Raw genomic sequence first — 25,643 nt, 5'->3', positions numbered from 1 at the left:
TGGACTTATTTCATAATTTACATATTACTATTTAACCATTTATGGTTTTATTACTATATAATTATTTATGGTGCAACTGTAATGAAAACCAATTTCCCCCAGGATCAATAAAGTATGACTATGACTATGACTATTCACTCACCCCATCACCGAACTGGACTCACTTTCAACAACTCTTCATTTCATGTTCTCGATATTTATTATTCCATTATTATTATTCATTTTTTCTCTTTCCATTTGCATTTGCAGTTTGTTGGGGTTTTTTTGCACATTGGTTGCTGCTGGTCCTGTTGGATGCAATCTTTCATTGATTCTATTGCATTTCTTGTATTTACTGTGATTGCCTGTAAGAAAATGAATCTCAGGGTAGTATATGGTGACACACAGGCACTTTGATAATAAATTTACTCTGAACTTTGAAGGTTCAGAGGGAAAGGAAGTAAACGCTGATGAATGTATCTAATTTAGACAGGTCATCCAGCTCGGCCGAAGGACCTGTTTCTGTGGTGAATAACTATGAACACTTTCCTTTCAACTTTTAGCTTACTCTTTTACTTCAAAGTTCAGAGTAAATTTATTATCAAAGTACGTATGCCATATACAGCCTCGAGATCCATTTTCTTGTAGGCGCCCACAGGAAAACAAAGACGTACAATAGAATCTATGAAAGAAAACAAAGACCAACAAGCATCCAATGTGCAAAGGAGGACAAATCGTGCAAATAGTAAATAAAAGTAAACAAATGACGTTGAGAACATGAGCAACAGAGACCCCAAAAGCACGTCCACAGGCTGTGGAGTCGGTTCAGTGCTCAGGCGAGTGAAATCGGTCCAGGAGCCTGAAGGTCACAGAGCAGTAACTGTTCATGAACCTGGTGGTGCGCGACCCAAGACTCCTGCCCAGACAGAGAGATGGTTCCGATCGGATGGGCTCAGGTGGGGGCTCTTGGCTGGCATGAAGTAGTGGGGCTGAACACCGGTTTGCTTTGCTTCCTGAGTGTGGTCAGCAATACCCGGGCCTGTACCTGACTGCCAGTACGCTGGCAACAGCCATCATTTTACTGAGTCCAGCAAGTGTCTGGGCCATGAAGTTTCTGTGCTTGGGTCTATGATTTCCACCCCACTCCCCAGTAACAACAGGAGCACCGGTGGAGTGTGGAGATGTGGCCTACTTCTCAGGAGAGGGAGGCCTGCCAGGGCTGAGGCAATCCCCGTCCTTTTTAACATCCAGGACACTTTCCAATGGTGACCAACCACCAGCACCGCACTAAAGAGCTTTCAGTCTCATTGATAGAACCCTCTTCATAATTGAAAGCGCCAACGCTGAAATTGCAGCCTCTCGATTGAGTTGTGGCCTGTGGGATTCTGTAATCAGAGGCTGCCTGAATTATTTAAGCAAACTCTACCCTGGCTATTTTTATGTACCCTGGGATTCGGCCCAGACCACGACCAATGAAACTGTTCCTTTCAAGTTCCCAGTTCTACCCGTAAAAGTGGAGTGCGAGCCGCAGAAGACGGAAGGAAGGAAATTCTTTGTGAACTCTATGTATTGAGGCCTTAACAGGTGAGGGTATTCAGCACAGGGTAGGTAGTTAACAAGCTGATCGTCTGAAGGGCTCACAAGGTTAATGATTCTATTCCATAAGAGTATAGAGATAGAGCAGACACTCAGCCCATCAAGGCTGCTCCACCATTCGATCATGGCAGATTTACTATCCTTCTCAACCTCATTCTCCTGCCTTCTCCCAGTAACTTTTGACACCCTTACTAATCAAGAAGGAGAATGGGAGGAGAGGCCAAGAGGAAGGAGAATGGGAGGGGAGGCAGAAGGCAAGGGGAATGGAGGGGAGGCTGAGGGGAAGGGGAATGGAGGGGAGCCCAAGGGGTAGGGGAGTGGGAGGGAAGCCCGAGGGGGAAGGGGATTGGAGGGGAGGCCAGGGGGTAGGGGAATGGAGGGGAGGCCGGGGATGTAGGGGAATGGAGGGGAGGCTGAAGGGAAGGGGAATGGGAGTGAAGCCCGAGGGGTAGGGGAATGGGAGGGGAGGCAGAAGTCAAGGGGAATGGGAGGGGAGGCTGAGGGGAAGGGGAATGGAGGGGAGGCTGAGAGGAAGGGGAATGGGAGGGGAGGCCAGGGGGTAGGGGAATGGAGGGGAAGCCGGGCGTGTAGGGGAATGGGAGTGAAGAGCAAGGGGTAGGGGAATGGGAGGGAAGCCCAAGTGAAAGGGGAATGGGAGGGGAGGTGGGGGGGGGGGTAGGGGAATGGAGCAGAGCCCAAGGGGTAGGGGAATGGGAGGGAATCCCAAGGGGTAGGGGAATGGAGGGGAGGTTAGGGGTTAGGGGAATGGAGGGGAGGACTGGGGGTAGGGGAATGGAGGGCAGGCCAGTGGGAAGAAGGAGGAAGATATCCCACACATGCAGACACAGAAATACACACACACCCCACCCCCAGACACAGACCCAGACGACTGATTTACACTTTTGCTTCCTTGTTTCATTCCACCGTGTTTAGCTTTGATTTCTTTTCCCACCAACCTAAGACGCTCCCTAACAAATACCCTCCACGGCTCTAAAGCCCTCAACCAGATCAGACCTTGTCTCTGTGCTGTAGGAAGCCGGCAGCGTGCTCTCACATTTACGTTCAAATCACCAAAACAATCCCACACAATGGCAGACTACCCCCAACCCTGCAGAGGTGTTTGTGTGTCTGTGAGAGAGAGAGTGTGTGTGTGTGTGTGTGTGTGTGTGTGTGTGACAGAGAGAGAGAGAGAGAGAGAGAGAGAGAGAGAGAGAGAGAGAGAGAGAGACAGAGAGAGAGAGAGAGAGAGAGAGAGAGAGTGAGAGAGACAAACACAGACAGTGACAGGGAGAGACTGTGTGTGTGTGTGTGTGTGTGTGTGTGTGTGTGACAGAGAGATAGAGACAAACACAGACAGTAACGGGGAGAGACTGTGTGTGTGCGTGACAGAGAGATAGAGACAAGCACAGACAGTGACAGGGAGAGACTGTGTGTGTGTGTGTGTGTGTGTGAGTGACAGAGAGATAGAGACAAACACAGACAGTAACGGGGAGAGACTGTGTGTGTGCGTGACAGAGAGATAGAGACAAGCACAGACAGTAACGGGGAGAGACTGTGTGTGTGCGTGACAGAGAGATAGAGACAAGCACAGACAGTGACAGGGAGAGACTCTGTGTGTGTGTGTGCGCGCGCGCGTTTTAATTCTGGCAATAGGTTCTCCCTGTAACCATTAGCATCAATGATGAACCAATCAGGCCTTGGCTTGGGATCTTCCTGACCTACATGCCCCCATCCCTCGATGGAGAAACACGCTAACATACAAAAGCTTTTTAAGTTTCAAAAAAAAGCTACTTCAGGGAACAGGGGAATATATTCGGAGCAGCGGTAACAAGGATTCGATGTTAATTAGTGGATTTATGCATACTGATGAGTGGCTGACATGGTTCTCCATGCTGTGTTGTGTGTTCGCACTGTGGGGCTGCTCCTTCTGAGCAGATGGTGAAGCTCAAGGCAAGCAGACCACCCAGTGGACAAGCCAGGAGCTCGGCGACCCACTGGTGCAGCCTCCCCGTGGAACAACATACACACGCACGGGCACCTAAGCTAACACACACACACACGCCAGAGGGACGCAGCAAAGTCAGACAGCATCTATGCCGGAGAATAAAGAGTCGATGTTTCGGGCCGAGACTCGTCATGGGGAATGGAAAGGACCAGGGAAGAAGTGAGATTAAGGAGTCGGGCTGAGGGGAAAGAGTGCAAGCTGACAGGTGATAGGTGAGGGGGCCGGTAGGGAAGGGGAAGGATAGGTGGAAGGGGAAAGGCTGAAGAACTCTGGTAGGAGAGGAGAATGGAGCATGGGAGAAAGGGAAGGAGGAGGGGTGGGCACCAGAGGCAGGTGAGAAGGGGTAAGAGGAGAACCCTCATGCCCCTCCTCACAGGCTCCTATGGTGTCACAGTGGCACATCATGTAAAACTGCTGTCTCGCAGCACCAGAGACCTGCATTCAATCCTCACTGCACACCCGCCTTCGCTCCCGGTGTGGAAAGTATGGCAAGGCAAGGGTTACGAATGTATGGAGGCAGGAGTAGTTTACAGACGGCGTGCAGTCAACCCAGGCAAGAGAGGTTCTTAGGAGCATAGCTCCACTTTGCAGAGCAGGGGACCAGAGCCAGTTAGCATACCACAACAACAGAAGAATGCAAACCAAGGATTCTAGGACAGCCTTTACTATTGGTCAGTTATTTTACAAATTCTGAGATATTATTAGTCCTGAAGAGTTTTGGCTCAATATGTCGACTATTTATTTCTCTCCATTGATGCTGCCTGATCTGCTGAGTTTCTCCAGCATTTTGTGTGTGTTGCTCAAGATTTCCAGCATCTGCAGAATCTCATGTCCGTCATTGGCCTCTAGCACACAGATTCTATTGGTTATTTAATTTAAAGGCATCCATTAGTCTTGCGAGACCATGGATCTGCGCCTGGAAAGTCTTCACTCTCCAGGGCACAGGCCTGGGCTAGGTTGTATGGAAGACCAGCAGTTGCCCATGCTGCAAGTCTCCCCTCTCCACGACACCGATGTTGTCCAAGGGAAGGGCACTAGGACTCATACAGCTTGGCACCAGTGTCGTCGCAGAGCAATGTGTGATTAAGTGCCTTGCTCAAGGACACAACACGTTGCCTCAGCTGGGGCTCGAACTCACGACCTTCAGGTTGCTAGTCGAATGCCTTAACCACTTAGCCAAGAGCCCACTATTAGTTATTAATACCGGTATTATCAAAGTATGGTTTAGTGATTGATTATGCCAATATCAGATGTGAACATGCACAGGGTTACCGATAGATCAACATCTATATCCAACTAGCCAGTCAATATCTGTATAGAAATGTCATTTCTTTGTTCAAACTTTCAAGCAGGGGCAGGCTGCTCTCCTCGTGCTCAGGGAGAACAAGGGGCGGCACACTTCGTGTAACGTTCTACAGCGCCAGCTGTAAGGTTGAGGTTCAATTCCTGCCCCTGCCTGTAAGGAGTTCAGACATCCTCCCCATGACCTCACTGGTTTCCCCCAGGTGATCCAGAGAAAAGGACTGGGGGGGGGGGGGGGCTCACTCACAGGATCTGCTCTTGAGCTTGCTCCTGGGCCTAGCCAAGATGTCCATTCACGGGCCCAGGTGGCAGACAGTCGAGAGCTCTGCCAGGGCCAACTGCCTGCCCCTCTTCCAGGAATACGCCCGTGCCCAGGCGTCCTTGGGGCATGCAGTCACAATAGGTACAGTGGGCCCCCCACGGAATTGACCGTTATATAGACGGTAATAATCTTATTTTAATTTGAATTCGTTCACTGTTTTGTAAACACTTGATGTTTATGCTTTGTGTGTTTTTTGTGTAGATAAAGTTTTATAGTTTGGTAAATAAAAAATAGGTTGGGTCTTGTAATTTGCGAACATGGACCCATCAAATGAGTGTAATTGCAAAGAAAGCACAACATTGCAATAATAACCCTTCCTTGGGAGTCTGTGGGGGCTTGGCATGACGTCATAAACTTTGACAAGCTTCTATAGATGTGTAGTGAAAAGTGTATTGACTGCCTGGTATGGGAAAATCCTACAAAAGGCCCAGTACATCACAGGCAAAGCCCTGCCAACCATTCAGCACATCTACATGAAGAGTTGCCATAGAAAAGCAGCATCCACCATCCAAGGTCCTCACCACCCAGGCCACGCTCTCTTCTCACCGCTGCCATCGGGTAGAAGGTACAGGAGCTCGCACCACCTACTATCCCTCAATTCTCGAACGAGAGACTCATCCATTTAGAAGTTTCCACAACCACTGATCTCACTTTAAGGACACTTTATCTTGTAATTTCATGTTCTCGTTATTAATTGCTACGTATATTTGCACGGTTCGTTATCTTCTGCACTCTGGTTGATCTTTCACTGATCCTGTTTACAGATTCTATAGATTTGCTGAGTAGGCCGACAGAAGGAAAAATCCCAGGGTTGTATGTGGTGACGTATGTGCACTCTGGTAATAAAATTTACTTTGTACTTTGACGCCAGAAGTACGGCAACACTTGTGGGCTGCCCCCAGCCCATCCTTGGACTGAGCTGGTCAATGGCGCAGACGACACCTTCCGCTGTTCCAAAGCACACTTGACTAATGAAGCTAATCTTAGCTTAAGAATAAAGAAAGTATGATTGACGGACGAGCACAGGTTTTCAGAGTCCGTCTAATCAGCGATGACATGGGAAAAACAGTCCCAGTCTATCCGGCCTCTCCTGAGAACTCCTGCCCTCCAGTCCAGGCAACAGCCTTCAGCCCCAGGCCCACACAATGAGGATGAGGAGGCAGGGAGAGTGGTGGGGGTGACAGCTGCCTGATGGCTCTCTGTGTCGCTAAACTCCAGCGCTGTCTGTGTGGAGTTTTTGTGCTCTCCCGGTGACTCGGCGAGCTTCCTCCCGCATTCCAGAGGCGTGTGTGGGGTTTCGGGTCAAGTGGCCCCTGTAAATTGCCCTTAGAACATAGGTGAGGGGTAGAAACGGGGAGGGGGGGGTGGAGAATTAAATAGGATCAGTGCACAACCAGTGTGAATGAATGCCAATGGGCTGAAGGATCAGTATCTCTGTTGCATCTCTGTGACTCAATATCGCTGACACACACATCAGATCACGGGGGAGGTGCGCAGTGTAGGTGACAGAACCAAAAAAATAGAACATAGATAGCACAGGCCCTTCGACCCGCAATGTTATACAGTCGACCTTCACTAGTCCGGCTACCTGTAATCCGGTCCCTTCGATAATCCGGCACTGATTATGCTTAATGTGATCCTTCTATAATTCGGCATTTTTTACTAATCCGGCACTCCTCAGGTCCCAACGGTGCCGGATTAGTGAAGATCGAACTGTACTGACTTTAGAGAGATCAATCTAACCCTTCCCTCCTGCCTAGCCCTCCATTTTTCTATCATTTTAGAGCAGGGGTTCCCAATCTGAGGTTCAGAGACCCCTTGCTTAATGGTATCGGTCCACACGAAAAAGGTTGGGAGCCCGTGACTAAGAGTCTTTCAAATACCCCTAACGTATCTGCCTCTACCATCACCTTTGGCAGCGCGTTCCACACACCCACCACTCTTCTGTGTGAAAAAACTTACCTCTGACATCACACCCCCATATTTTCCTCCAATCACCTTAAAATTATGCCCCCCCTTGTGTTAGCTATTTCTGCCCCTGGCTGTCCACTCTATCGATGTTTGCTATCATCTTAGACACCTCTATCAAGTCAACTCTCATCCTCTTTCGCTCTAAAGGGGAAAAGCCCGGGCTCACTCAGCCTATCCTCACAAGACATGCTCTCTGGTCACTGTGTTGGAGGGGCATCTGAGGGGAACTTCTTCACTCAGAGGGTGGAACGAGCCACCAGTGGAAGTGGTAACATCTAAGAGAAGTTTGGACAAGTACACGAATGGGATGGGTGTGGAGAATTGTGGTCCAGGTGCAGGCCAAGGGGACTAAGATCGGGTCAGGCATGCACTAGATGGACTGAAGGACCTGCTTCTGTGGTATCATGCTCTATGACCAAACAAGTGAGATCTTGATGCCTGAGAGAGTCCTTGGGACATCCCAGCAAGCTGCACACTGACACTGCCGAGCTATCTTGGTGAAACTCCTCGTAACCACACTGAAACCGGTCCGGGGACAATCTATCTGGTGTGTGAAGGGCCGGGGAGAGTGGGCAGGTGGGTCACGCAGCGGGCTCGAAGATCGGGGTGGGGGGGGCCAACATTAGCATCACGCTGGGAACAAATGAAGGACGCAGGGCTCTATTGTGAGGGGTCTGAATATGCATGAGCAGGGATTGTTCTCGGAACAGCAGTGGAGGAGGGGCGAGTGCCCGCTGACCCTCACCCTCACAGCTGAATGGCTCTCTGCACAATCCTCGCTGGTTCCCATCTGCCAGCCAGTTAATGGGGACTTTGCAGCTCCAACTGCAGTCGCTTGTGTTTAATTAGCCCACACGGTGAAGCAATGTGAGAGGTGAACTGCACAGGATTAATGATCAGCCGCTCATCTCCGGGCCCACACAAACCTTCACCACTGTCCACTTGGATTCAAACGTCCCACACTGGTGACCGGGTACAGGGATGGGACACGACCAGGACCAGACAGGGCGAGGCAGAGAGACACGGGAAGTAAGAGAGAGACAGGCAGGCGTCCAGAAAGACAGAAACACAGAGACACTCTCAGAGAGACGACAAGAAACACACAGAGACTGAAAGGAGGAAGGAGAGACAGAGACACACAGGGACAGAGGCAGACAAATAGAGGGACAAAGTTACAAACACAGAGAGATAGATACACAACTCAGATAGGGGGAACGACACACACAACCTTATACTTTGAACAGGAGCGGGGGCCCTTCATACAGACTCCTGATCCAACAGTAATCCAACAAAATAATTTTCACCAGTCACCTGTTCATTATCGTAGTGTTTGTGGGAGTTTGCTGCACACTCTGGACACTAGGTTCCCACATCACACCAAAGAAGTTGGGTGTTTTGTGCTCGAGATTCACAAATAGCACTGTGGAATTCTTCTAGGGGCCCAAAGAAAATCCAGGGGAAGTTCCCAGAGAGAGAGAGGTTAAGCACCAGAAAACACCCTCCATGTTGACTCGTCACCCTGCAGAACACCAGCCTTCCCAACACTAGCCAGTCAGAGTGGTGAGAATCAGAGACCGCCGGGGATTCCCACAGCCATTGGGAGTGACCTGTTCATGCAGAAAGTGGCTGCAGGACAACATCCCATGCACCATCAATCTTCAGTCAATCCCACCCAGGAACTTGCGCCAATATTTTTGCGACTGCAGGTGCTACTGTAACCATATGTGCCAATGCCTTTGAATGGAAAGCCCAAAAAAGGTGGTGGACATGGCCCAGTCCATCTCGAGTAAAGCCCTCCCCACCACTGAGCGCATCTACATGAAACGCCGTCGCAGGAAGGCAGTGTCCATTATCAGTGATCCTCACCACCCAGAGCATGCTCTCTTCTCGCTGCTGCCATCAGGTAGAAGGTTCAGGAGCCTCAGGGCTCGCACCACCAGGTTCCAACAACAGTTGCTACCCTTCGACCATCAGGCTCTTGAACAAACTGGGATAACTACACTCACTTGCCCACACATTGAGATGTTCTCACAACCAATGATCTCACTTTAAGGACTCCATCTCATTATTTCATGTTCTCATTATTTATCGCTATTTATTTCTAGTTGCATTTGCACAGTTTGTTGTCTTCTGCACTCTGGCTGATCTTTCATTGATCCTGTTATAGTTACTATTTTATATACTTGCTGGGTATGCCCGCAGGAAAATGAATGGCAGGGCTGTATGTGGTGACATGTACTTAATGTACTTTGATAATAAAATTTATTTTGAATTTTATGTGCTGTGTGTGACTACAGTATGTGTACTGTGTTTTGCACCTTGGCCCTGGAGATACACTGCCTTGTTTAACAATTAATCTTCAAGCTGAATTTGAGAAGAAGGCTGCTGAGCTTATTGGTGGGTCTATCAGTGGTTTGTGTGGTCAGCGGCAAGGGTGGAATGCTCACAGGGACTACCCTTTATGAGGACGAGACCAGCCTAAATTTCCTCTTATCAGGGGGACCACCAATTCACATCCCTGCCAAACATCAACAGAGTGCTCTGACCACAGTGGGATACAACAGAAAGTCTCGCGGTGCAGCACAGGAAGAGGCCCTGCGGCCCACGATATCTGTGCTGGACACGATGATTCACAGGAGAGGAGAATCAGGAAGACTTGATGCAGGAAAATGAAATTAAGCGAGGTTATAGATAGTAAAATGGGGCCTTTCCCCCCCAGCTTGAGGAGAGAGTAGGATGAAAGGTCACAGGTTGAGGGTGAAAGATAAGACATTTAAGGGGGAACTACTTCACTCAGAGGATGGTGTGAGTGTGGAACAAGCTGCCAGCAGAAGAGGTAGGTGTGGGCTCAATTCAGAATCAGGTTTATTATCGCTGGCATATGTCGTGACATTTGTTGCTTTGTGGCAGCAGTACATTGCAATAAATAATAAAAACTGTAAATTACAGTAGGCATATGTATTTAAAAAGTTAAATTAAAAATAGTGCAAAAGGGGGAGGGGGCAAAGTATTGAGGTAGTGTTCGTGGGTTCACTGTCCATTCAGAAATCAGGTGGCAGAGGGGAAGAAGCTGTTCCTGAATCACTGAGTCTGTGTCTTCAGGCTCCTGTACCTCCTCCCTGACAGTAACAATGAGAAGAGAGCATGTCCTGGTGTTCCGAGCAATTATAACATTTGAGAGTACTTTGGATAAGTACATGGATGAGAGAGATAGGGAGGGTAATGGTTTGGGTGACGGTAGGTGGGAAAAAGAAGACCAGGCTGCTGGAGATTAGACGGGCTGAAGGACCTGTTTTATGTACCCTATGTCTCTGAATTTCCAAATTAAATTAATCACTTCTGCCTGCACATATCTGACCATTCTCCGCACATTCATGTGCCTCTTGAATGCTCAACTACCACACCGAGAAGCCCATTCCCAGCACCCACCCCTGTACTTGCCCACACTTTTGATCTCTCACCTCAGAGGTATGCCCTGTGGTATTCACCACTTCTACGCTGGGATAAAGATTCTGACCATCTGCCCCATCTCTGCCCCTCATAACTTTATAAGCCTCCGTCAGGTCTTCCCTTGGCACTCCAGAGAAAACAATCCCGAGTTTGTCCGACCTCCCCTTGTAGCTCACACCCTCTGCTGCAGGCAGCGTCCCGATAAAACTCAACTTAGTAGCACAGACAAAACTCAGCAAGACAAGCAGCCTCTGCGGAAAGGAACAAACAGTCAATGCTTCAGTCTGAGACCCTTCACGGAAAGAAACCAAAACAAGAAGGTGGGGAAAAGGGGGTGAAGTACAAACGAGAAGGTGATTGATGAAACCGGGCGAGGGGGGAAGGTGAAAAGTAAGCAGCTGGGAGTTTAAAGGCTGACAAAGAAGGAATGTGATAGGAGAGAAGAGTGGACCTTGGGAGAAAGAGAAGGAGGAGGGGCACCAGAGGGAGGTGATGATCAGGTGAGAAGAGGAAGAGGGGAGAGGGTAACCAGAATGGGGAATGGTAAAAGAGCAAAAGGCAAGGTAGGAGAAAAATCAGAGGAACCGATGGTCATGCCATCAGCATCCCAGATGGAATATGAGGTGCTGCTGTTCTATCCTGAGGGTGGCCCCCATCGTGATCGCAGAGGTGGCCATGGACCGACAGGTCGGAGTGAGAACGGGATGATAAATTGAAATGAGTCAAAGGAGGCCGCATGGGGAGCACCGGATAAAGCAGGTGACTGAGACAAACGCGCAGGTGACGTGTCGCTTGGCCTGAACTCTCTCCAGAGCTCCACATCCTTCCCATGACCAGAATGACACATAATGATGCAACCCACTTCATCCTCAGCTATAAATAATAATCCACTAAAAGGCCCAAATGCAAAGGAAGTGAGGTCGGGAAACTCTGGAATGTGAGCTCACTGTGTCCAGTGAGCTGACATTCAGATCTAAGAGCGAGAGAGTTCGGCCTGGTTCTTCCTCCTCATCCCCAGAAAACTCTCCCGCCTGCATCCTGCTCAGCCAGTCATTGTGAGGCAACCCGACAGCCCAGTGGCCACAGGCCACAGAGAGAAGTGGCAGAACGGTAGCACAGCGGTTACGCTTTACAGTACCAGTGACGCGGGTTCAATTCCCGCCGCTACCTGTAAGGATTTCGTGCGTTCTCCTCGTGACCGGATGGGTTTGCTATGTGTGCTGCAGTCCAAAGGCGTACCAGTTGGTAGGTTAATTGGTCATTGAAAATTGTCCCGTGGTTGGGCTAGGGTTAAATCGGGGGATTGCTGGGCAGCCCAAAGGGCCCGAAGGGCCTGTTCCATTGGGGGACTGTGCTGGAGGCAGCCTGCAAGATTCACCACACCTCCGCTGTCAACACAGCCTGTGCACAACCTACTCACCATAACCCGTCTGGTTCTGGGCTGCAGGATGAATGAAACTGAAGTACCGGGAGGAAAAGATGAAACCCGGGACCCAGCCACGGGAAGAATGTACAAACTCCACACGAACAGCAGAGAGACTTGAACCCCGATCGGTGATTGCTGGCATTCATTACCCCAAAGAAATCAGCTTCAATTGTCACATGTGCATCAAAATACACAGTGAAATGCGTCGTTTGCGTTGAGGATATGCTGGGGGCAGCCCGCAGGTGTTGGCATGCTTCCTTTGCGAAAATAGGCATGCCACAGGGACAGCATACAAATTCCTTACGGACAGCGGCGGGAATTGAACCCCGATCTTACCGCTGGCTGCTGTAAAGCGACTGCTCTCTCCGCTACACTATCGCGGCCATCAGCACCACCTTCAAGGAGACCGCGGTGGCAGTTTACACTCCCGGGGTGCCAGCACCGAACACTTCAAAGTCCACTAATCCCCTCGCACACAATCCGCAGCTTAAATGCAGCATCGCATGTGAAGACGCCGCATCATTACTGCGCTTGGCTCCAACTGTGTCAGTGTTTCAATAAACACTGCGAAACAACAAATACAGCTGTACACATCGCCTGGCAAAGCCATTACGGATGCATCAATAAATAATTAAGCCTCCAATTAGCTTGCTGATGGCAGAAGTCCTGGATTTTCCCAGCAAACAATTTAGCCACGCTCCCTTACTGGAGAGAGTCACATGACTGGACAAGTGTGCCTTAAAATCACTTAAAGGGCTGGAGACAAACAAAACCAGATGCTGGAATTTGGTCTGATAGCAAAGCACTGGAGGGATTCCGGGAGTCCAGCAGCATCTGTGGGGGATGGAGTGGGTGAATGTACAGTCGGCGTTTGGGGTTCAGACCCTTCAACTGTTCTGAAGGACGGAGGGAACGTAAGATCATAAGGTTCTGTGCTGTACTTTTCTATATATAGTAGAATTAGGCCATTTGGCCCATCGAGTCTGCTCCACCATTTTATCATGGTCTGTCACGAGCCTTGTGGCCCATTAGGCCAGTGCTTATGCCGGTTTCCGTGGCATGAAGTGACTGAGACTACGAGACTCTCCCCCCCTCCCCCCCACCGATAGGACACCAGTCTATCGCGAGGTTAACCCCCAGCATTTTTGCCAGTACCCATTCTCAGCTGGGTAGACTGAAGCATTGTGTGGTTAAGTGCCTTGCTCTCACACACGCTGCCTCGGCCAAGGCTCGAACCCACGACCTTCAGATCACTAGTCCAACGACCTAACCACTTGGCCACGCGCCACACACCATTTTATCATGGCTGATCCATTTCCCTCTCAGCCCCTATCTTCTGCCTTCTCCCCGTATCCCTTCATATCCTGACTAATCGAGAATCTATGTACCCAATGACTTGGCCTCAACAGCTGCCTGAGGCAAAGAATACCAGAGATTCAACACCCTCTGGCTAAAGAAATTCCTCTTCACCTCTGTGAGGAGAGAAAGAAGGATGGCACAGTAGCGTAACAATGAAGAGTTTGTACGTTCTCCCCGTGACCGCGCCATTTTCCCCTGGGTGCTCCGGTTTTCCGCCAACATCCCAAAGATGTGCAGGGTCCTGGGCAAGAGCTGGCAGGTGATGAGAGGATCCCGCAGGTAAAGAGAAGCTCAAGGAAGATGGAGGATGGAGTGAGTGACAGGGACTGGGAGGTAATGAGTGGATCCGAGGGTGAGGAGGAGTGATAGGCAGATGGAGGAGGGGAGAATGACAGGGAGATGATAGGTGGATCGTGGGGTGAGGTGGAGTGCCAGACAGGAGGAGGGGCAAGTGACAGTTGATAGGTGGAGGCAACAAGGGGCTGAAGCTGACGGAGTCTGACAGGAGAGAATGGTGGAGCATGGAGCCAAATACTGGAGGAAGTGAGGGGGCAGACGGGAGCAGTGGAGGGGGTGGGGACCCAGTGGGAGGACTATGTGGGTGATGGGTCGAAGGAGTAATCAGAAGGCAGCTTCAGGAAGAATAACTGTATCAAGGACGTTTGCCACCCAAGCCACTCCCTTTCCTGGTTACAAGAGCCTGTGGCGGCTCGCCCACGCGGCAAGCAAACCGGTTCCAGCAGTTGCCGGCGAGCCCGCAGCCAGCGACAACCGAGAGGAATCTGAGTGCCGGGCAGACCTCGGCCCGGAAGCCGACGTCGCTTCTGCCCCGCAAAGAGCGGGTACTTAAGCACGCGCCAATTTAAACAGTTCAACCTGACCCTGCTCGAGTCAGTGTCTTGTTTTCACTCGTGTCGTATCAGCGCGACTACAAGCTTATAAACCCAGACAGCAGACCCAAGAACGGCTTCTTCCCCACCGCTACTGCAGTCTTGAACCGATCTCCTTCTCAGTGGTGCAGCCACATCATCCAACTTTTAATTCTCCCCTTCCTTTACATTTCGCTTTGCACCATTCTGCTGGTTTACGCTTGTCACTAATCCAATGTTTTTTTAATAGAGTCACAGAGCACTACAGCACAGAAACAAGCCAACTGGCCCATCTAGAACGTGCCAAACTGTTATTCTGCCTGGTCCCATCGACCCACACCTGGGCCACATCCCTCCATACCCAATGCGTCCGTGTTATTATCCAAACTTCTCTTAAATGTTGCAATCAAAGCCACATCCATCACTTCTGCTGGCAGCTCGTTCCACAGTCTCACCCTCTGAGTGAAGGAGCTCCCCCTCTGGTTCCCCTTCAATCAGCCTTTTCTCCTTTGGAGCGACGGAGGATAAGAGGTGACCTGATAGAGGTGTACAAGATAATGAGAGGCATTGATTGTGTGGATAGTCAGAGGCTTTTTCCCCAGGGTGAAATGGCTGCCACGAGAGGGCACAGTTTTAAGGTGCTTGGAAGTAGGTACAGAGGAGATGTCAGGGGTAAGTTTTTCACACAGAGAGTGGTGAGTGCGTGGAATGGGCTGCCGGTGATGTTGGTGGAGGCTGATATGATAGGGTCTTTTCAGAGACTCCTGGATAGATACATGGTGCTTAGAAAAAGAGAGGGCTATGGGTAAGCCTAGGTAATTTCTCAGGTAAGGACATGTTCAGCACAGCTTTGTGAGTCAAAGGGCCTGTATTGTGCTGTAGGTTTTCTATGTTTCAATCATTATCACCATATATACCATTTCTTCTGTGGGCTCTAGGAAAAATAAGAAATTCCATTGCACCCTAGTGTATGTGACAGTAAGGACATCTTCAGAAGTTGATACCTCAAGAAGTGGTGTCCATCCATAAGATCCCTCACCATCTGGGACATGCCATCTCCTCACCACTGCTAAGGGAGGAGGCCGAGGAGCCTGAAGACCAACACACAATGATTCAGGAACAGCTTCTTCCCCTCCACCATCAGATCTCTGAACAGACCAGAAACACTACCTCATTCTTCTTTTTCTTTGAAACAATTAATTTTTGTCATTTATAGTACGATTTTATTTTTTCGCACAGGACTGCTGCCAGAAGATCAACTAATTTCACGCCATACGAGTCAGTGGTAATAAGCCTGATTAAATTGGGGATCGATCAAAAGGCCTGAATTAGGAGATTGCAGAAATGCCAATTGTATCAGGAGATGTAGCAGATTACGGATATAAGAGGGGGAGACTACAGAGAGATTTGAAAAACTGGAATCAAAATGTGAAAATCAATTATTCCCCTCACCGTGTTATAAACCAAGAATCTCAACTGGGTTAATTAAGGCCAAAAATCCAATAGGTTTCTGTCTGTTTTACAGCATAGGGCACAGTTTTGTATTCTTCCATGAAAGGCTCATCTCCAAAATACCAGTGGAGTTGAGATGGGGTCCTCCATGCAAGAGACCTGTCCACCATCTGCCACAGCACAGCACTGGCTCTGTTAGTCTGGCCTGGTTCTGACTTGTTGCATCACCCACTGGTAATGGAGGCTTCAGCGCATCGAATCGGAAGAAGCTGCAGACTTGGCCAGCTCCACCATGGGCACATCGATCCCCGCCACCAAACACATCTTCAACAGGCGGCGCCTCAGGAACGTGGCATCCCTCATTGAGGACCCTTCCCATCCTAGACCTGCCCTCTCCTCATAACTACAGTCGAGGATGAGGTACAGGAGCCCACAGACCCACACCGATGAGTGGCATTATAGCGGTTAGCTCGATCGGTTTACAGCGCTGGCCATCAGAATTAGAATCAGGTTTAACATCACTGGTATATGTTGTCTTTGCAGCAGCAGTACAACGCAATGCATAATGATCAAAATGTGATTTACAGTCAATATATTAAATTAAATAAGTAGTGCAAAAAAATAGAAATGAAAAAAGTAGTGAGGTAGTGTTCATGGGTTCAATGTCCATTCAGAAATCAGATGGCAGAGGGGAAGAATCTGTTCCTGAATCATTGAGTGTGTGCCTTCAGGCTTCTGTACCTCCTCCCTGACGGTAGCAATGAGAACAAGGCATGACCGGGTTAATGGGCATCCTTAATAACGGATGCCACCTTTTTGATGCATCACTCCTTGAAGATGTCCTGGATACTATGGAGGCTAGTGCCCATGATGGAGCTGACTGAGTTTACAACTCTCTGCAGCTTATTTCGATCCTGTGCAGTGTCCCCACCCCAATAACAGACAGTGATGCGGCCAATTACAATGCTCTCCACAGCACATCTGTAGAAATTTGCAAGGAACTCCAATCAGGTTTCAATTCTCAGCCACTGTCTGTAAGGAGCTTGTACTTTCTCCCTGTGACCATTTGGCTTTCCTCCGGGTACCCTGGTTTCCTCCAACAACACAATCCTCAAATGCAAATGCATTTCACTGTTTCAATGTATATGTGACAAATAAACTAATATCTCTTTACTCAAAAGATGATTTGGGTATTTCCCATCTGCAGTCTGATTTTTGCACTGTGCACAATCACTACCTCTTTTTTCTGATTTATTTGTTTGTAATTTATGCTAACTTTTCGTCTTTGCTGCTGCAAACCGAATCTCTCATCGTAAGGCAGTGAGAATTAACCTGTTTCGAAACTAAGCATCTTTTGAAGATCACACACCTCCATTCTAATTGTCTCCTAAACACCATCAGTAAAACATCTCAAGTATGTTTTCTCATTGAAAAAACATTGACCATTCAACACAAAGGAGCTTCTGTCTGCTGCTGATGGACATTTTACCTGCAATGAAAGTAAAGCGCCATCTAATAAAAAATACATTAGCATTTCATTAGTTCCTCTCGAGCCAGCAGCTTTTCACAGCAGGCCAACTCACGACCTTTCATATTTAATAGTTTTTCATTAAACAAGCCAGCCTGTGATACAAGGAGAAGAGAAAGCCAGATTAATTACTTCTCCCGAGGACTGAGATGTCATGTGTGTCAGGTTACACAGTAAGATCCAACTGAGTGAGCAAGGGAGGAATCTCCAAGATCTGAAGAGTCCTTCTCTTCTTCAAATGAGGATTTGGGCCATAGGCATTGGTATAATGTCACATGTGCCGAGATACAATGAAAAGCTTTGCTTCTGCACACCATCCATACATACATAGAGTGACATGGTAACGTAGTGGTTAGTACAAAAGGTACAGCGGTTCAATTCCTGTCACTGACTCTCCCCGTGACCGCGTGGGTTTCCTCCGGGTGCTCCGGTTTCCTCCCACAGTCCAAAGACGTACTAGTTGTCAGGTTAATTGGTCATTATAAATTGTCCCGTGATTTGGCTGGGGTTAAAATCGGGAGTTGTTGGGTGGCCTGGCTGGAAGGGCCTGTTCCACACGGTATCTCGATAAATAAATAAATACCATTCCACACACAAGTACACATGTGCCATAGTTGGATGCATCAGCAAGGGAGATGAGGCTGAGTACAGGGCTATAGTGGGAAACTTTGTCACATGGTGTGAGCAGAATTATCTGCAGCTTAATGTGAAAAAGACTAAGGAGCTGGCGGTAGACCTGAGGAGAGCTAAGGTACCGGTGACCCCTGTTTCCATCCAGGGGGTCAGTGTGGACATGGTGGAGGATTACAAATACCTGGGGATACGAATCGACAATAAACTGGACTGGTCAAAGAACACTGAGGCTGTCTGCAAGAAGGGTCAGAGCTGTCTCTATTTCCTGAGGAGACTGAGGTCCTTTAACATCTGCCGGACGATGCTGAGGATGTTCTACGAGTCTGTGGTGGCCAGTGCGATCATGTTCGCTGTTGTGTGCTGGGGCAGCAGGCTGAGGGTAGCAGACACCAACAGAATCAACAAACTCATTCGTAAGGCCAGTGAAGTTGTGGGGATGGAACTGGACTCTCTGACGGTGGTGTCTGAAAAAAGGATGCTGTCCAAGTTGCATGCCATCTTGGTCAATGTCTCCCATCCACTACATAATGTACTGGGTGGGCACAGGAGTACATTCAGCCAGAGACTCATTCCACCGAGATGCAACACAAAGCGTCATAGGAAATCATTCCTGCCTGTGGCCATCAAACCTTACAACTCCTCTCTTGGAGGGTCAGACACCCTGTGCCGATAGGCTGGACCTGGATTTATTTCCTGGCATAATTTACATATTAGTATTTAACTATTTATGGTTTTATTACTATTTATCATTTATGGTGCAACTGTAACGAAAACCAATTTCTCCCGGGATCAATAAAGTATGACTATGACTATGACTACACACACAGAACATAGAACAGTACAGGCCCTTCGGCCCACAATGTTGCACCAACATTTTAACCTATTCCAGGATCAATCCAATACTTCCTCCCACATCGCCCTCCAGTTTCTATCATCTATGTGCCTATCTAAGAGCCTTGTCAAAGTCCCTAATGTATTTCCCTCTACTACCACCTCTGCCAGGGCATTCCACACACACACCATTCTGTAAAAAACCTGCCTCTGACATCCCCCCTATACTTTCCTCCAATCACCTCAAAATTATGCCCCCTCATATGAGCCATTTCTACCCTGAGAAAAAAGGTGCTGGCTCTCCATTCGATATATGCCTCCTATTTGATACACTTCAATCCAAGTCACCTCATCCGGTTTGCTGCCGCAGCTACTGCGCGGTCGAGAATCTCCGGAGGGAAGGCCCCAAAATCCCCGGCTTTGCCTGCTGCTGGCGAAACATTCGGCAGAGATGGCGCTCGGTACTCGGTGTCGGAGGGCTGGTCGGAGGCTCGAAGTTTTCGAACAACTCAGAGTCACACTGTGGTCGGGCATGGCAGGGAGAGCTTTCTTCCTTCTCCCGTCTGCGTGAGATGTGGGACATTCGAGACACTTCGAACTTTTTTACTGTGCCCATGGCCTGTTCTTCATCAAGTTATGGTATTGTTGCACTGTTGTAACTATATGTTATAATTATGTGGTTTTGTTAGTTTTTCAGTCTTGGTCTGTGCTGTGTTTCTGTGATATCACACCGGAGGAATATTGTATCATTTCTTAATGCAAGCATTACTAAATGACAATAAAGGAGGACTGTGTGTCCTCATAATCTAATCTAAATCTAATCATCCCCCTTCGAAGCATCTTGGTAAATCTCCCCTGCACTATCATTAAAGCTTCTACATCATTCCTGTCATGCAGTGAACAGAAATGAACACAATATTCCGTGTGACCTAACCAGAGTTTATAAAGTTTAAAATTCTAATTTAAATGTTATTATCGAAGTACATATACATCACCATATATAACACTGAGATTCATTTTCTTCGCAGCATACTCAACAAATCTACAGAATAATAGCTATAACACAATCAGTGAAAGTCCGCCTAACGGGGGGACTCAACCAGAGTGCAGAAGACAATTCTACAAATACAAAAAGAAATAATAATAATAAATAAATAAACAATAACAATACCAAGAACATGAGATGAAGAGTTGCTGAAATTGAGTCCAAAGAAAACTGTTACAGATAAAGGGCATTGCAGGCAGATGAAATGGAAATCATAATCATGAGAAAGTCTTCAGATGCTGGAAATCCAGAGTATCACATCCAGAATGCTGGATCAACTCAGTAAGTCAGGCAGCGTTTATGAAAATTAATAAACTGTCAACTTTTTGGGCTGAGAGCCTTCTTCAGGAGCGAGAAGGAAGGGTGAAGATGCCAGGGGAAGGGGAAGAAGGCTAACCAGAAGGTGATAGGTGAAGCCAGGTTGGTGGGAAAGGTCCAAGGGTTGGAGTGGAAGGAATCTAATCGGAGAGGAGAGGGAGTGCAACATCTATAATGAGGTGGATAGGGAGATCAATTATTCATCTTTTAGCATACAAAGAGATCTAGTCAAGTGTTTAACCATATCCCTCTAAACCACTTATATCCCTGTTCTTAACCATGTCATTTAAATGCAACACACACAAAATGCTGGAAAAACGCAGCAGGCCAGGCAGCATCTATGAAAAAGAGTAAACAATTGATGTTTCAGGCCAGAAAGAAAGAGGAGCATTCAGAGTAAGAAGGTGGGAGTACAAGCTGGTAGGTGATGGTGAATCTAGGAGAGGGGGAAGGGGTGAAGTAAAGATCTGGGAAGTTGGTTGGTGAAAGAGATAAAGGGCTGGAGAAGGGGGAATCTGATAGGAGAGAAGACCATGAAAGAAAGAGAAGGGGGAGAAGCACCAGGGGGAGGTGATAGGCAGGTAGGGTGGTAAGGACAGAGAAGGAAATAGGAATGGGGAATGGTGAAGGGCAGGGGTCCCCAACCTTTTTTGCACGGCGGACCGGTTTGATATTGACCAATATTCTTGTGGACCAGCCGACAGGGCGGTGGTGGGGTGGGGAGGTGTTAATCACAACCGGAATGTAGTTGATAAGTCAACTAAGTCACTTATAAGTGGCTAATACACTCAATTTCGTTTCTAAAAGGGTCTATCTTACAAATTTAATATTAAACACACAGCGCATATTTTCCCCGTATGAACATATAAAATCATTGCAACACACCAATATTGCTGAATCAGTGGGAGCCCTGGGCTTGTTTCCCCACAACAAGACAGTCCCATCAAGGGGCGATGGGAGACAGCGATACTCGAAGTCTATTCCGCAATTTAGTTTTCGTTGCATTCATTGCAGAAAACTCCATTTCACAGAGATATATTGGAAATGGAAGCAACATTTTCAGTGCTTTCGTGGCTATCTCAGGATATTTAGCCTTGACTTTGATCCAGAATGCTGGCAGAGATGTTATGTCAAACATACTTTTCAGCCCGCCGTCATTTACAAGCTCAAGGAGTTGATCTTCCCGTGCTGACATGGATGACGCGCGGGTAATGACCTCGTGTGCGTTCAAGTTCCAACAGTGGGCGTGACAAGGAATGAGGAAAGGTGCAGCTGACTCCTATCGCCAAATCATATCGTTTCCTCGCGGCCCGGTAGCACGTGCTTTGTGGCCTGGTGGTTGGGGACCACTGGTGATGGGGGTGGGGGGGTATCAATTTAAATGTTGTTATTGTACCTGTTACAACCATTTCCTCTGGCAGCTCATTCCATTTAACCACTGTTGTCCCTGAGGTCCTCTCTTTAACCTCTCCCCTTAAAACCACACCCTCTAGTTTTTCGTTTCTCTTCCCTGGGTAAAAAATGAAGTGTACTGGCCTTGCCTATGTCCTTCATTATGTTACACACATTTATAAGGTCATCCCTCAGTCTTATTCCAAGAAATAAAGCCCTTGTCTGCCCAACCTCCTTCCACAATTCCAATCCTTGAATCCTGGCAGCATCCTCGTAAATGATCTCTGCATTCCTTCCAGCTTGATATGATCACATTTCATAATAGAAGGCCGTTCAGCCCATTGAATCTGCTGCCTCACAGTTATGTCCTACTCCAACTGATCTTTCCAGTAATCTTTGATCATTTCTATTCATAGGAGAGTGTGTAGGCTCCAAGAGCACAAACCCAGAATAAAGAGACGTCCCTTTAGAACGGAGATGAGGAGGCATTTCTTCAGCCAGTGGGTGGTGAATCTGTGGAATTCATTGCCACAGAGGGTAGTGGAGATCAAGTCACTGGGTATACTTAAGGCAGAGATTGATAAGTTCTTGATTGTTAAGGGTGTTAAAGGTTATAGGGGAGAAGGCAGGAGAAGCGGGTTTAAAAAAAGATCAACGTGTCAGATGGTTCATGAGGAGTACAAGCAGACTTTCTCCCTGAGGGTGGCTGAGACAACAACTACAGGTCATAGGTTAAGGGTGAAAGTGGAACCTGAGGCAGGTGGTGAGAGTGTGGAACGAGCTGCCAGTGGAAGTGGTAGATGTGGGTTCAATTGCAACAACGAGGAGAAGTTTGTACGGACATCAAAGGGAAGGATAGGGAGGGCTAAGCTGCAGGTGTGGGTCGATGGGGCTAGACAGAATAACAGCTCAGCACAGAATAGATAGGCTGAAGGGCCTGTTTATTTTCTGTATTTCTCTGCGACTTTGTTTTACCATTCAATCACGCTCAACTGGATGAATGGCCTAATCTGATTTCCATATCTTATAGCCAATGTTGATTCCTCCAAGACCCCTGCCGTCCAACTTAACTATTGTCAACTTAATTGTGGCGAATTCAAATGAAGTTTTCCACTGTACCTCAGTACATAGAATAATAATAACTGAATCCACTGCTATTTCACCTACCTACCCAAGGCTTTACAGAACTTGGAGCAACTAGATGAAACCCATGCGGAATTTGGAAAGTAATCAAGTCTGGTACTCACGGAATTTATGCAGGCCAGTTCCTTGTTGAGTAGCCAGGGCAACGAGAGCTTCCCTTCCCCCCTGTAGCAGGACTGGATCCTGTCCTTAATCTTCTCCTTAATCTTCCTCAACGTGAACAAGCAGAGGGCTGACTCCTTGGGCGGCTTCATCCGGTTCTTCTGCCCCTGGGAGAAGACGGTGAAGAGGATGTCCTCCTTTTCAGAGATCTTCAGGGAGCGAGCCAGGTACTTGCCCGGTTTGGACAGGTAGGCATCCTGAATGAGCCGATACTCCACGCCATCCTTCAGGCAGCCAATGGGAAACTCGACGTAGGAGTAGAACTTGGGGTCGCCCACGCACAGCCGGACGATCTTCGAGGTGAAGAACTGCTCGCCACTGGAATCCGGCGACGTTAGCTGGGTGTCGAGTTGAAGGGTCAGGTAGTAGACGAACTGCTCGCTGCTGAAGCTGTAGATGTAGTAGATATCAAAGGCCGGGAACTTGGACAGCGTGTCCGATGGGATCTTCAGCTGTGAGGACACAAACTCATCCTGGTAGACAAAGCCAAACATCTCCGCGTTCTCCTCATTGACCATCAGCTTCCGGCTGGAGAGGGTAGGGAAGTACTCCGACTTGCCATCGATAGGCGTGCCAATGAAGAGTTTGTTGTTGGTGCTGTTGGGGCCGGAGATGATTACACCAGACATGGTAGCCGCCTCACTAACGCTAGACAGGTAGTGCTCCTTCCGGTGGTGGGGCTCCCCCAACTTGAAGAGGTCATCCAGCCGCAGGAACTGGCAGATGCCCTGGAAGGTGCTCCCACAGGCGATGAGGCGGTTCTGGGCGTAGTCTATGAGCAGGAGCTTGTTGACGTTGCGGGTGAGGGACAGCGGATGGGGGCAGGATTGCACGCTGGGCGGCGGGTAGCAGCGCACATTGTCCTCCACGGGACCCGTAACGTGGGAGCGCAGCAAGGTCAGGTTGCCCGCCAACTTATAGATCCTGTCCACAGCCCCCACGTAGACCACCCCCGTCCCCTGGTGGACCGCGAGGTGGGTCAGGCTGGAATCGGAGGCTCCGAAGGTCCTGAAAGGCGGGCGGGCCCCGGTTGCCGGGGCAACAAGGACCAGGTGGGATACCAGGTGGAAGGCCCACAGATAGCCAGTCCACCGCTCCGCCATCCCGCTCCCCGGCGCCGTCTCTCTCTCTCCCGCCTCCTGCCGCCACTCGGACGTAGTAGACCCTGCGAGACCACTTGCTCGGGAAAGCCCCCTCGCCTATGTCATCCTCCCGGCCGGAGAGGTGGCGGACGCTGCAAGAGAAGGAGAACTTCATTAAAACCGCTGTCCACGTGGAGCTTGTACGCCCTCCCATCACTACAGCCCCTCCAGCACTCCTGAAGTGGGTCGATCAGTCAGTATAAACTACCTTCAGTGTTGGGGCAGCTGCTGAAGGGAGTGGGATGGATAATAACGAGTGCCTGCGAGAGCGAATAAGGGGAGAAGTAGGGTTGATCCAACCTCGCGATAGACAGGCGTCCTATCCGGGGGGGGGGGGGGGGGGAGTCGCGTACTCTCAGTTGCTTCGCGCCACGGAAACTGGCATAAGCACTGGCCTGATGAGCCTATAAGGCTCAGGACAGACTTTAACTTTAACTAGGGTTGATCCAAGTGCTGACATGGACTTGGTGGGCCAAATAGCCTCCTACAGTACAAAAGTACTGTAATATGAATATTAAGAAGGTCTTCAGTTTCATGAAACTTGTTCCAAACCATCAATCTAATGGAGGCACCCTAATGGCTCATGGAGTCACACAGCACAGGACACGCCCTTTGGCCCAAATGGTCCATAGTAACCACGATTCCCATCTAAACCAGCCCAATTTAAAGATCAGCTTTAATTGTCATATGTACATCGAAACACACGATAAATCAATGCCCAAACACCATCTTCCCCTCATATAAAAAATGCTGTTGAACTCAGCAGGCCAGGCAGCATCTCTAGGAAGAGGTATAGTCGACGTTCCGGGCCGAGACCTGACGAAGGGTCTCGGCCTGAAACGTCGACTGTACCTCTTCCTAGAGATGCTGCTTGGCCTGCTGCGTTCACCAGCATTTGTTGTGTGCGTTGCTTGAATTTCCAGCATCCGCAGATTTCCTCGTGTTTGCGCTTCTCCTCATATTCTCACTTATTTACGGAATTGGGAAATCTCTCGATCTCTGCATCTAATTAGTGATTTAGCCTCCACAGATTTCTAGGGGAGGCCAAAAAGAAATGATTGAGAGGCAAAGCAAGCTCAATTAAACCACCGGCATTCCTCTCAGGCAGGTGTTCTCAAACTATGTTATTCTATGGAATCCTCCCATTAACTGAGGCCAGGCTGAGAATTCTGCTCTTGGGAAACATGTTGTACTGTTTTCCACATAAACCAATATGTAAAATTCCCAGGATTGGGTGCGGGGTCTTGAAGGCTCTGCTGAAATGGATAAGACTCGTACTCCTTAGCCAAGCTGAGGTATATGTGCCTGTCCAATTAACATATGGTGCCACCTAGTTTATCCAGGTCTTCAGTGGGGTAGGACCTGACATTCTCTACGTCCATTGGTGACTCCAATCCTAGACCAACACAGCTGACCCTTCTGAAATGGGTGAGCTATCTTCCTGGTCAGAGGACAAACAGCAATAATGCTCATGTCCAAGTTTGATAACGTCCCAATGAATTAAATTCTTCATTGTTATAATTTTGGAGCACTTGTCAGGGGGCCCGGCATAACATCTAAAACTTTCACAAACTTCTGCAGGTGTGTGGTGGAGAGCCGACTGACTACCTGCATCACAGCCTAGTACAGAAAGCAAAAGCCTACAAAAAGTAGTGGAAACAACGCAGTCCACAGGTAAAGTCCTCCCACCACTCAGCACATCTATTGGAAGCACTGTG

The 25,643-nt window shown here is 48.6% G+C and overlaps 1 protein-coding gene across 9 annotated transcripts in view; it reads right to left on the bottom strand.

Annotated features, from left to right (window-relative positions):
- The window catches only part of LOC140210964 (plexin-A1-like), a 464,700-nt gene that overhangs the window by 356,707 nt on the left and 82,350 nt on the right, over positions 1-25,643 (bottom strand). For all 9 annotated transcript variants that reach the window (XM_072280256.1, XM_072280262.1, XM_072280263.1 and 6 more), the window contains one exon: positions 22,726-24,017. In XM_072280256.1, coding sequence (XP_072136357.1) covers positions 22,726-23,886 — 1,161 coding nt within the window. In that variant the 5' untranslated portion in view covers positions 23,887-24,017. The remainder of the gene's footprint in view (positions 1-22,725; positions 24,018-25,643) is intronic.

Source organism: Mobula birostris, chromosome 16, assembly GCF_030028105.1.
Source record: "Mobula birostris isolate sMobBir1 chromosome 16, sMobBir1.hap1, whole genome shotgun sequence".
In the NCBI taxonomy this organism is placed as follows: domain Eukaryota; kingdom Metazoa; phylum Chordata; class Chondrichthyes; order Myliobatiformes; family Myliobatidae; genus Mobula; species Mobula birostris.
This window is presented reverse-complemented; position numbering and strand designations above follow the sequence as displayed.